This window comes from Aricia agestis, chromosome 6 (genome assembly GCF_905147365.1).
Source record: "Aricia agestis chromosome 6, ilAriAges1.1, whole genome shotgun sequence".
Taxonomy (NCBI): Eukaryota; Metazoa; Arthropoda; class Insecta; order Lepidoptera; family Lycaenidae; genus Aricia; species Aricia agestis.
Genome location: NC_056411.1, coordinates 1,162,300 through 1,175,792, shown reverse-complemented (window position 1 = coordinate 1,175,792; position 13,493 = coordinate 1,162,300). Strand labels below are relative to the sequence as shown.

The window sequence follows — 13,493 nt, the reverse complement described above, 5'->3', positions numbered from 1 at the left end:
TATCTTTTTTTTGCACCCTAAAGTCTATGGAGATGAAACGGATCGAAATTATTTCTGAAGGAAGGAAATGTAAAATTTTTAAAATAGTATTTTGTAGGCAAAGAACCAAAAAAAAATAACGCAAATTGCTGGAACAGAAAAGGCATACATTAAGCAAGCGCAATACTTAAGAATGAAACAATTATTTTAAACTTATTTTTATAGATTAAAATATAATTTTAACGTCCACAAGCATCCATAAGTAGGTTTACACGTATAATTCTGGGTGTATCATAACGGTATAGGTATTCATTAATAATTTTATGAATCGTAAACTCGCTCGTATACTTTACAGCGCTTTTATTGTACTCCCCCTTCCCCTTCTCCACCACCTAGGGGAGTACGGAGTATGAAGATGTGATTTATATTGATGTTCATACACCACTAAATGACAGATATTACTCATGAAACTACGTGAAGTTATCGGTAATGAAAATACCAGTATTCCCCGTCGCGTCGGTTTGATGAGTGCGAGGTTTACCTCATAAAGTCTGCAAGCTATATAAATGCTTATATAAAAATAAATGTGTCCGTCTGTCACTTCTTCACACTTAGGTACTAAACAGACATAGATGACATTGGACTGTACCAATTGTAAGTACAAACATATACCTGTCCATACTTTGAGATCTGGAGCATATAATATAGTTTATAACCCCGCCAAATTAGTCATTAAAATTAGTCGGAACAAGTTGTTATGAAGTTGCAGGAAACACTCAGATTTTTTCTGCACGTAAAAAGAGATAGCACTTAGCGTGTAGAGTAGTTAAAAGTCATGTCACCTAGGAAGTAAAAATATTGTACCACACACTACAAAGTCTGTTGATAGGAGAATCCAGTTGCCGATTTGACTACCATTGCAAAATTATACAGCAGCTGAATCTAAAATGGGATTTTGAATATATCAGATTACAACGCGGATCGGATTACATAGAGGACAAAACATTTAGATAGCACAACAAGTATCTTTTTACGTAGGTGGGATTTTAATGTATCCGATATTTCTTGAACCTCCGTATTTAATCTAAGATTAGCCTCGTTATAGCCCCAAACAAAATATATCAAAAATAGTCAAGGTGAGGTCTAAATATAGGGCGTCCCTGCCAAAGGCCCCAACGGCTATTTTACGTCCTACAAAATCTATCCGATATATCCGTGCTACGATTTCCTATAGTTTAGTCAGGATAGTTTAGCGAAATTTAAAGAAATACTCAATTATTAGCACTTTAAGAGTTCTAAAATAATTCTATTAATGGCATTTATATTAATAATTTCCAACAACAATCTAAGATACTGGTCATCAAAATAAATGCCAGCGATGGGGTAATTTCCCCTATGTTCTAAGATTTCCTGTATTTGGGTTAGCATAGTTTCTGTGAAATGTATGTTGCCTCAAAGTAAGTTTACTGTTGCGCTGCTCGGATAACGAAGGAGAGTGCCGTGTCGTCTCAGATGCTCCCGCCCAAACGGAACGGCGCGGCCTCGCTCGTGCCATGTCTACATTACCTTATGATGCAACTACAGGTGAGCCGTTACTAGAATAGAGCATGGCTCGGGGGAAATCACACTCTATCCTGATTTATTTTGGGTCTACTATGGCTTGGACGCATGGTGCTTCGTTTAATATTCACGGTCCGGTATATTTCGGGCTTCACTACATAATGTATCATTTAAAAATAGTTTTTGGATGGAAGCATAATCTGGGTATGAATTTTGAGGATCTTCATGACATACGTTTATTATTAGACATCTAAAACAGGGTTAGTTTATCTGGAACAAGCATAAGGAGGTTTTCACCGGGAGCTAAACTAAACTGCGTTGCTGGGAATGCGTTTTAAAATTCAATAGAATTTCTACGCTGAGCAAGGTCAGGAAGCAATTCTATTGGTTCTTAAACTATACATTCCTCGCGACTCAGCTCATTTCCGATGGAAACGCACCAATCGCCTCTATTATCACGGTACTAAGGGACATTTTTCATTGATATGTTCAGACGTTGTGGACCTTCCAGACGATCACGAACTCCAGGGGTCAGCGCACGGTGGACTCCGTGATGTACGAGAACTACGGCCCGCCCATACAGACTCAGGTCATCAACCTCCCAGACAAGCAGCTAGTCTTCCCGCAAGATGATGATTCAGACATCATCATAGTCAACGAAGACTATCACAAGACCAACTTCAACGAGAGGAATCACATAGATGATGCTGATGAAATTGTTGAAACTACGACTTTTAAAGCTACTACGTAAGTATCACGTTTAACAGGTTAGCTATGGAAACTGTTACTTTTATTTACACTAAATACACATTGCACATAATGTGCACACCGCATGTCGCGATGGGTAATGACATTAAATTTTACAGTACACACTACATACAGTATGTTGTAGTAGTGCAATCAAATTGTCAGCTTCTAACTAGCTGTTTGTGTGAGACAAACAGGTTCACGTTAGAATATTATACTTTTTAAATACTAGTTGTGACAAAATTATGGAAATATTAATACAAGTTATATTCTCTCCACTAGAGCTGCAGACGCGAGCGAGTACGTGTGGAAGACCACTGATTGGTCTCCGTGCAGCGCCCCCTGTGGACAGACCGGGCATCAGATCAGGGGAGCTGTATGCCAGGTATTTACAACCATATTATCTTAACGACTACATTGCATATATTATACGATCCTATGCGAAGTAATATCATGTTGTTTAAAGGCATTTGAACACGCAGCATTTAGCAGTTTACATTTTTTTAGATCAAACCTCTTTTCCTATTTGATTTTACACCTATTTTTAATATTTATATTTTAAAAACTATTATATATTTTGTTCTAATGAAATTAATAGTTATTGATGACTTAAATATTGTATCTATTTGTTACTTTTATATTTCACCCGTAGTGACAGCATAATTAACGGTTTGGTCAGATGCTAATGTGGTTATTTACAATGTTATTTACACATAATATGAATGTTCTGAAACACATGTGTTTAGCGAATCCGTTATTCTAAACCCAAACGCTCTAAATAATCAGTGATAATGAATATTTGAATTATCGATTTCGGTCTAATTATTACTGACAACATTTATGTAATGAGTTTCACTGTATTAATTAATTACTAATTACATCCTGAACAGGTAGAAATACTTTCATTGAGCTATATCTACTTGTCTCTTTCATTTACACACAATAACTGTGCATACAATACCCTAGGTACCGAAAACTAGGTAGCGATAGGTTAAAGGTCAAATGTCTTCATGTTCAGCGAACGGACATTGTTAATTTTAAGGATACTCTGAAGTTTAACTTAAAGATATTTATTAAATATTTTATTTATTTATTTATTTATGCTTTTTGCACAATGTTAGTACATAGGCGGACTTAATGCCAGATGACATTCTCTACCAATCAACCTTTAGGTGTCCAGAAACAAAATTGTGTAGGTGCCAATAGTGCGAAAGGATGAAGAAAATAAATAAAATGAATGAAGAGTAATCCAAATATAACTTAAGTCATAAGCAAACATTTTACCTAATAGAGTGAGACTATTCTACTAAATACTATAAATTTATTTATATATAGTACTATAAATAAATTTATATAATAGTACTAAATACTATAAATTTATTTATTTTGCGTTTCACACCATCGGTGGTACAATCAATTTACACGGGGCCCTAACGTAAGATTATCTGTCGTTATATTGAAATTTCTAATGGAAATGAGACGATTTCACGGCTTTATTCTAACGAAAATGTCACTAAAGCCCTTAGATATAGGCTCTTTGAAGTACACTGAATACCTGGCGGCTATACAAGTCCTGAAGGGCCCTTGGACGTTATAATAATAGAGTTTGTCGGCTTCCACGAAACTCGCCTATAGAGGCAATATTAGTTTGAAGGCTGCTAATATGCAGCTCTTAGGTCGGCTCACTGGTGAAACAGACGGCCACTCTGTGAGTTGTAACATAATAGTTAAATGCAATTTGGTATAGGTCAAGATTTGTATTGATTCCTAAGAAAATTATGCGATCGAAATATTGTGATGTGATTCTATTAGATTTAAATGCTGTTAGTTCCTTTTAAAATTGAACATAATCAGGTAGTTAGTAACCGATCGCAATCGGTTATTAACTACCTAAATACGTTTGGAAAATCGCGAGATAATATGTGTGAGTGGGGAAAAAATATTGTTCGGCAACGCAACTTTCAAATATTATATTGTAACAACATTCAAACCTGATAATTATACTAATACTTGCAAAAATTCTTCTGCAAAAAGTTAATATGAAGAGCAGTCGCGACAAGAGAGCCATGGCTCGTAACAAAGCTTTCTTAGAGTTAACTAAATTTTAACCTTATACCCACCAGCACAAGGTCGAGAACGACACGCGGACGGTGGAGGCGGAGGAGTGTTTATCCCGTCTCTCTGCGCCAGCCGTGCTGCGAGACTGCACGAGTGACTCCTGCGCGCAATGGACCGCCGCGCCATGGTCCGAGCCGAGATGTCTGCCTAGTGGAGCTGGTAAGCGATTTAAATTTGTGGCGGTACCCACAATTCGCCTAACATTCCTGCATCGCGCTATCGAAGTTTCGGAGAACGGCAAGATATATACAACGTCTGAAATGACGTCAGTGGGCTTCGGCCTGATTGAGTATGCTATCTCGCTCGGTCGGAAGATCTTCCTTTTCGGCCGCCACTAACAACGTTAAAAATTAAACCCAATTCCCACCAGTACAAGGTCGATAACGAGACGCGGACGGTAGAGACTGCGAAACTGCGCGAGTGACTCCTGCGCGCATTGTATAAAAATTTTCACTTATAATACTCCTTCATTTGTTTGCAGGGAACCTTGAGGGAAATGCCAGATAATTTTGAAGCTCGTGTGGTATTCGGGGGATTATTTTTCCGTCCCAAATGTCGGCCAATAGAATTAGAATTTGTTTTTTATATATAGCAACTACCAGAGAAAATTTTCAAAAAATTATCAGTATAATACCATGTAGGTTGTACCACGTGACGTCGAATGGTGCAATTCTATTGGTCGATATTTGGGTCGGAAAAATAATCAGGTATATTATTTTGTAGTAATAAAAAGAAGCAAATGGTTTATCCCGTGGTATTATCTGTGCCTGTGAATTCGATTCAGTTAAGAGAAGTCCAATGATTTCGTTATGAAGCGTTATCATCCGAACGAAATATTACATTTGTGGAAATGTGAGTGGTGTCAAAAGGTAGATCTTCCAGGAATGCGACGTTTGCATACGCGGTCAGGTCGCAGCGCACTGTCGTTATTTCAGACGTTGTATATATTGCGTCAATCTATCAATTGGCCCTACTAATACGCTGCATAAATAGTCCCTTATCCCGAATTCTGTCTCCCAGCGGTACAGCGGCGGCGCGTGCAGTGCGTCTCCGGCGCGGGCGTGCGGCTGGCGGACGCGGCGTGCGTGTACAGCGCGCCGCCCGAGCGTGCACGTCGCGCCCCGCCCTGCCACCCGCAGTGGGTCGTCGGCCCGTGGACCAAGGTATACTGCTGCTTGAATTGTAAATACAATAGGATGGTTTAAACGGAAAGTGACTGCAACGACTGCAGACGAGTATCGATTACACGAACTAAACGCGCCTTGCATAGAGAGAAAGCCGACCGACCATATTAAAGCAGCTGTAGATGCGCGTCACTAATAACTTATAAACCTAGAGCTGCATTGTAGCAAACAATGTACGTTGGTAATTTCGTACACTGATGTCGTAGCACCGCTACGGTGTTCTCGTAGCACCACTACGGTGTTCTCGTAGCACCGCTACGGTGTTCTCGTAGCACCACTACGGTGTTCTCGTAGCACCGTTACGGTGTTCTCGTAGCACCACTACGCTATTCTCGTAGCTCTGCTACGGTTGCTTCGTAGCCGTCTACGAAACGCTGTACTGTGCCCAATTCTCGTGCTCCCCGCAGTCTAAGGGCCTGTTTCACCACTTTCTGATAAAGTGCCGAATAGGCTATTCACAACTTTTTTGACAGATTCTCCATACTTGATCTGTCAAGTTAATTGGTGGATAGCCTATTTGTCACTTATCAGGAAGTGGTGAAACAGGCCGTAAATCGCGAATTTTATCGAGGGAATAGAGAAGCAACGCAAATTATACGCTCCCGCCAGTTTAAATCGCTGATTTCATCGAGGAAATAGTTAGCGATAAAAGAGGCTACCCAAATTACGACGTATTTGCCGTGTGTCTGATTTGCGAGTATCATAGCTCATAAGCAACTTAACATTTCCCATTCCATAGTGCAAAGGTCCATGCGGCGCCGCGCGTCAGCACCGCGTGCTGCGCTGCGTGTGGCGGGCCGCGGGGGCACGGCGGCGGGGGCGGGAAGCGCGGCGCGAGCGGCCCGCTGCGGCCTGCAACTCGCCGCGACCTGACGTCACGCGGGATTGTGTCGTCGAGTGCACGACGGGTTAGTAGTACTCTGTGTGCTTACCCACTATGGCCAATAAGAAAGGTTTTGGTAGTTTGTGTATAGTTAAGTTTTACATTTTGTATTTAGCTTATAGCGCTCTACCAACTATGACCAAAAGGAAAAGTAATGATGGCTGTATAATTATGTAGAATATATTGTACAATGTACGATGAATCTATGTTTCCATCGTAGTACATAATATTAACTGATGTACGCTGTGCTGCTTCATGTATCTGAATATGGAGTCTTATTGTGTAGCGACGTACGCTTTGGTTTCGAGAACCTACTATTAAAGCTATAATAAATTTAACAGAGAGATATGAAATATCAATAAGGACAAAATATATCAATATCTAACTACCATAACTCAATAATACTAACACGAAACACAAGGAACCTCCTTCACAAATAAAAGTATTGCCATTTCGCCCACATATAAATTTATTACATCGAGGACAGGGTAGATTGAATAAAGGGAGGCGACAATGTAAAGTGAAAAGGAAATATTAACAAATAACCTCTCGCGATACGGCGGAGTGACGGCCATTGTCAATTCAATACAAAAACTGTCAACCCGCGCGCGTGATGAATGTGTATTTATTTGGAGTTCCATATCGATAGTGCCACTGATATCAGATATGGCATACAATGGCAGGAGAAATCTGCTATTCTAATCCAATATTAATAAACATACGATTCTGCCTGGATCTTTTTAAATAGTATTCACATATACGGCGAATAAAGTTGAAATAAATGACTCGTTGGATTTGTAGCCAATTAGAATGAGTCACGTTAGTTTGACAGTTTTAGGTTCTATGATGCTAAAACCAAAACAAAATTTTATTGATTTTTCAGTAGGGCAAAACGTAGTGATTATATTCTCTTTTCAGGGCAAAAAACCTCATCAAAAGAAATTGTAGAGATGAGCGGAATAGTTTCGCTGTACAAACAGACAGTCAAAATCATTTTTTTAATGAAATAAAAACAGAGGGTAGTTTCACACTTCCATTTTTTCAACAGATGTCCCCTGCAAGGACACGTCTCGATTCTGCGAGAACGTCCGCGCGATGCGGTTGTGCGCGCTGCGGCGGTACCGCGACCAGTGCTGCAAGACCTGCGACGACTAGGCCAAAGAATTCTCCTTCTTTCGTATGGCCGACTCAACGAGTTGCCAATGTCAGAGTGGCTCGAGTAGACTTTGCTCTGTTGTTAGTCTGGTGGAGCAACAAGGGTGCGATTACCCACGGAATTGTTACATAAGTATTATCGTGTGATCCTACGTCAGTTTGACACTGACAGTAACATGTGTCAGCGTTGACAGGTGACGTTTTCAGAATTGAGTGGAGCAGGGAAGAAGAACTTTGATAGGTCTACCCTTTTAATTTTAAATATCGAGTGGTAGACCCATCAGCGAAGCTTTTTGGCCCGCCTCGGTGTAGTTTTTATCTCGAAAACGTCAAGTGTCATACGTCAATTAACGTTTGAAGTTTGACATTGACATGTTGAATGACTTTTTGTTTACTAGCAACATCTTCAATGAACTTTCAGTTAAATCAAATGTACTTAAATAGTTATACGAGATTATCAGTGTTTTATATCGCGAATATACGGAACTCGAATGGGTAATCTAGTCGTGATTGTATTTAAATACAGCGTACAGCGTACTGGGTACTTAGACGAGTTTCATTTGACAATTTTAACAGCCTACTTAGAAGTCAAAAATGTATGGGATTTGACATAACGCGTCGCTAAGTGACATACACGCTTGCGATGCCTTATGTCCAATCTCATACATCTTATTCCTTACTTCTCTGTCGGAATTGTCGAATACAAGTTGACTAAGAACTCTGCAAATTAATAACGCTGCTGTAAAAGAAACACTAGTTTAAATTATGTAAACTATTGTTATTTTGAATTACTGTGTGTTCTGTTAAAATATTAAATTAGCTATGGAATAATAAAATTCAATCTCCAAAGTAAAAAAAACAATTCCTTGCAGTATAAAAATATAGGATAATGAATTTTCATCGCCTGAAATAAAGTTACCTGCTAAAGACTGGTTGTGGAACATGCAGAAATTTGTACATTGACCCATCACTACTTGCCCATTTTCGCTCGCGCACAAAAATATATCTAGTTCTTATCTATGCCAACGCGAGAATAAAAACGTGGTTTGAAATTAAAGAGAGCCGCATAGATTTGCGCGCGAAAGGACAGGTGAGGATAGGTCAACGTACATTTTCTCGTGCTCCATGTCCGGACTTTACCCTAATACACAATTTTTTATAAAAGTACCATGTTCTTGTAACTAGTGTGTAGTTATTTATTATGTTAATGAATGATTGTATGCAAAGTATGACGTGCCATTTTCTGGTCTTTAGTTAAAACGTTCCAGCGTTTTTTACTTTCCTTTTTCCTTTTGTTAGTTCTGTGGTTTATTATTAAATAAAGTTCTCATCCTGCGCTGCATTCCCACATTTCGCCCGGAGCTTTAAAGAGAATACTTTTATCAAAATAATAACTTAAATATTCAACGACATTCCATTTTGTGAGCATTCTCCACAATCGAAAGTGTAAATTGTTTTAAATATTGTATTTTAATATATTCTAGCGTAAGTAGCCAACAAAATATTTAGAAGAAATATTTTGTACGATCATAGCCACGTGTAAATACACATATTATATAGTATATAAGCACTCGCTACGCTTATATATAATTAAATGAATCGTTGAAGTTGCACAAAAATAGTTGATGCAATGAATGTATAGGGACGTAGTCGAAGCCAAAACTGTTGAGGACACTCGCGTGAAGTGTTTAGTGAATTATATTCAAAATTATTTATAATGTGAGTTGTTACTATTCCTTTGATCGAAATTTATCTCGCGACTATCATAGATAGCTAAAATAGAGCATTACTACTATCAGTTATATTAAAAATATATTCGTATATTGTATACTAAATTCTAATGATAAAAGCAATATAAAGTCGCTTAAATATATAATGTATATAGTCGGCGTGGATGATATGTGCCCTTCGTGGAATGGGAGTTAGGCAAATATTTTTTCGACCATTTAGTTAGATATAGCCATCGTAACACGGTTCGAAGTGAAATGTTATCCGATTTTATGAATTGTGCGTGAAATCTGTTATTTTTACCTAGCGAATACGGCGCTATGGCTCGCAGCTAAAATTTATATTCATCGTCATATGAAAATGTTTATTTTTCGTTTAGACCGTGAACCGTCCGTTGTTTTAAACGTTTTCGTTTATATCCCGAAACTGTGCTGTATTTAGCTGCCAGCGATAGCCGAAAGCTTAAATTTAATCCTAGTGACGAATGTATAGCTCAATAAGTAAGATGTATTGTTTAAATCACAAAATCATATCGTCTGTAACTGCCAATTATATAAAATAGCAAAGATAGCACTTTTGTCGGTGACCGTACTTCGCTTTTTGCGTTCGAAGAGTACTACGTCAGGGTATCTGAAACAATGTAAAATTAAAATTATATTTTCTGTTTTACTACGTAGTTAGTACATTTTGTAATGTTACATGGAAAATATTCTGTATTAAGCCCTTAAAAGAGAATTTAATGATGAGACAAATTCTGTTGCTATTCGAGGACAGATAGATTCATTCACCATTATTATAAAACTTTTTATAGTATGTAACTTGTCATCGTCATTATTGTTTAGTAATATTATTAATATACTATCGATTCTGAATTGTCCTGCTCTCTTTGGAGATTAAACTTTAATACAAAATATTTTCACAAAAGTATTAAATCGAGTTCAACAAGTATTAAACATTGGCAATATTATTTTTAGCTTCATAGTACATAGACGGAAATGTATATTGTACCTACCAAATTTTCAAATATAAAAATAAATTATATGACTAAGTTACTGAATGTGTTGTTTTATTTCTTAGGTTTTTGACCCTCATACATAACATTGTTGAACTCAACAATGGACTAAAAGTTGATATGTAAAGATGCAATTGTCTAATATTATATTATACTAGCTGTCCCGGCAAACGTTTCTTTGCCATATAAAGTATTTCGCCCGTATTATTTTATTGAAGTGACTAAATAAGTATGTCACCATGGCAACGTTCATCGCTATCCCGTCGCACAAACAATGGTCACCGTCAGTCTCGAGTTGTAATAATTTACTATTATTTATTCAACAAATGCACTTATCAATATAAAAAGTACCCAGTAGCCGATTCTCAGACCCACTGAATATGCATATAAAATTTGGTTCAAATCAGTAAAGCCGTTTCGGAGGAGTACGCGGCCTAACATTGTGACACTAGAATTTTATATATAAGATTAGCAAACAAAGAAATATGTTTGTTATTGTGATCTTCCTAAACAATTAGATCATCAGCCTTAATTACCTTAAAAAACTTGGAAATGCTGTTATGCTGTATATATATATCGACTTAGAAACGCGGGAATCAAACCCATGAACTCCGAGTCGAGGGCCTCTAGACCACATAACATCGAAGGCAAAAACCTACGTCTGATGTTGCTGCTACTTCTAGCAAAAACTTTAAAAAATCTCAAGATTCTTCTACAATTCATATAGAAAATGATCGTTGCACAAGCACAAGTTGAGAGTAAAATAGGAAGAGTTTAGCTCTTGTTCTAAGTACAGTTGGTCTTTTTTCTGAACTTTAGTTAACAGTCAGCAAAAAGTCTAGCCACTAGAATAGATGACTCTTATTTATTTATTTAACTCTTTATTGTACACAAAAAACACATATAAAGATATAATTAATACACAAAGACGACGCAAAGGAACTGCATATTTCTAAAAGAAATCTCTTACAGCAGCCCTACGAAGAGATACAATTTAAAAGACAGCAGATAGGACGTGCATAATCAATAGCTATTAACTAATTTAACTAAATCAACTATATATACAACAATATCGAACTAATAATAATTTATACTAAGACTATAATATAAAACCTATATATAAAATCAATAAATAATAATATGAATATAATAAATAAATACTATATGTATACATAATAATACAAATTACGGTGATTGAGAATTAAGATAATGCTCTTTCAATCGATAATGCTCTTTCAATCGTTCTTTCTCTCAATCTTTACATTAAATATACTTTTAGTCATCCATATTTTATGTTTACTTTCATGGTAACACGTCGTTTAAAATTATTAAATAGTTACATTATTACAGTTCCCTAACCATTTAAAAACCATTAACCATTATAGTCCACAACAACCTCAGAAAAAAACAAAGAAGAAATCTTTCCTATATCTTTCTTTTTGATCTTTGTGAAGCGTTCCGTATTTTATCCTTCTTCAATGGTGTACACAATCACATGATTGTGTACACCATTAATTACAAATATAAAGATAATGATTACAAATTATACAGTACCTGATGTAGGCAGTCGGACGTATAACTCAGTATTATTATATCCATCTGAAAAGTCCGTTGTCCTTTCACAGTGTTGTCTCATCTGTCCTCAGGTACTGTGTAATTTGTAATCATTATAATGTGTCCCGGTTCCTGTTTTAATGGCTTACGTTATGCACTGCCTCGAACCACTGAACCGTCTAGCAAACAACCGCTAATCGTATCAGTTACAACACGATGACCCAAATATATGCGACAGGTAATATGAACCTTATGACGACAGGATTAAGATTGACGGTATACCCGTACACGATGTCCTATCAATACACGTCGCAATCAATGTGATTGTTCATTAGTCCTGTATAGTGTATTGTATTGTATACTATACATAGATAGAAATTACTTTGAAGTTTGAACTCCTAGTGCATTATTATTGTTATATATATTATAGTCTAATAGTCTCTATTATGCTTCGTACTCACATGCGGTTTTGCTCGATAGTTTTACTCCAAATAGAGTAATAATTACTGTGTGGACCGCCAAACTGACAGCTCGAAGGCTCGCATCGAGCCGGCTTAATGGAATTAAATATATCGATTTAGAATAAAACTCTCGAGCAATGCTGAATGTGTGGACGAAAGCACGAGCCGCGGGTTTTGCTCGAAGTTATTGCTCGATCGAGCAAAACCGTATATGAGTACTTAGCATTATTGTGAGTTTTATAGCAAATATTATTGTTTAGAATTCTAAGCACTATCCAGTGTTTGTTATTATAAATAATGCTATTATGTTACTAGAGCAAGTTGGCCATAGCCCGCAACTTGTTTGAGTAAAAGTTAATTTATTTATTTTTTTATTTTTTATTTATTTATTTAATTTAGGCATCTTGGCCCATATTATAAATACCTTATAGACTAACAAACATATAATAATACTAAAAACTAACACTAACACTAAAACACTAAACACGTATTGTCTCCCTTAAATTAAACGTTAAATCTCCCTTTGTCCTTTCCCAAAACTATATCTTCATACTAAACATGAAAATCGGTTTAGCTGCGATTTGTGAAGAAGTCAAACAAACAGTGAGGTACGAGGACACTCTTTCTTATTTTTAACATATAAAGTATAGTAAGCATGGATAATGGATGTATAAACATTAAACACGTACAATACTAATAAGATAAACTGATTCATAGGAAAATGGCAGACCTGTAGGTCTACTCTTACATAACTTAGCCAAATAATTGTGTATTTGGGTTAAACCATAACGTTAATATACCTAGTGGAATAGAGAAACAAAGGCCTGAGCAAGAGAGATGTTACTATCAGTAACACTGCGTGGTAAAAAGAGACGTGTGATACATGACAGCAGCACTCTTTTTTTACGTCCAGTCGGCACGTGCCGCACGTGGACAATTTAATCTCATAGAATTCATGTTCAATCATGCTTGTGTAAGTAAGTGTATACGTACATATATTTTTCACACAGATGAAAACCAATTTTGGTTTCGTTTGACAGCTCGAGATTGTTGCTCTATTCCGCTAGGTATATGAACTTTATGGGTTAAACTCAACATTACTCGACCAAACT

General features: G+C 36.9%; 1 protein-coding gene across 7 annotated transcripts in view; it reads left to right on the top strand.

Moving 5' to 3' along the window:
* LOC121727556 (protein madd-4) overlaps window positions 1-10,411 on the top strand; it is a 316,241-nt gene extending 305,830 nt beyond the window's left edge. For all 7 annotated transcript variants that reach the window (XM_042115445.1, XM_042115443.1, XM_042115442.1 and 4 more), the window contains 7 exons: window positions 1,471-1,563; window positions 2,033-2,286; window positions 2,569-2,671; window positions 4,410-4,563; window positions 5,425-5,567; window positions 6,328-6,496; window positions 7,520-10,411. In XM_042115445.1, coding sequence (XP_041971379.1) covers window positions 1,471-1,563; window positions 2,033-2,286; window positions 2,569-2,671; window positions 4,410-4,563; window positions 5,425-5,567; window positions 6,328-6,496; window positions 7,520-7,626 — 1,023 coding nt within the window. In that variant the 3' untranslated portion in view covers window positions 7,627-10,411. The remainder of the gene's footprint in view (window positions 1-1,470; window positions 1,564-2,032; window positions 2,287-2,568; window positions 2,672-4,409; window positions 4,564-5,424; window positions 5,568-6,327; window positions 6,497-7,519) is intronic.
* The last annotated feature ends 3,082 nt before the right edge of the window (window positions 10,412-13,493 follow it).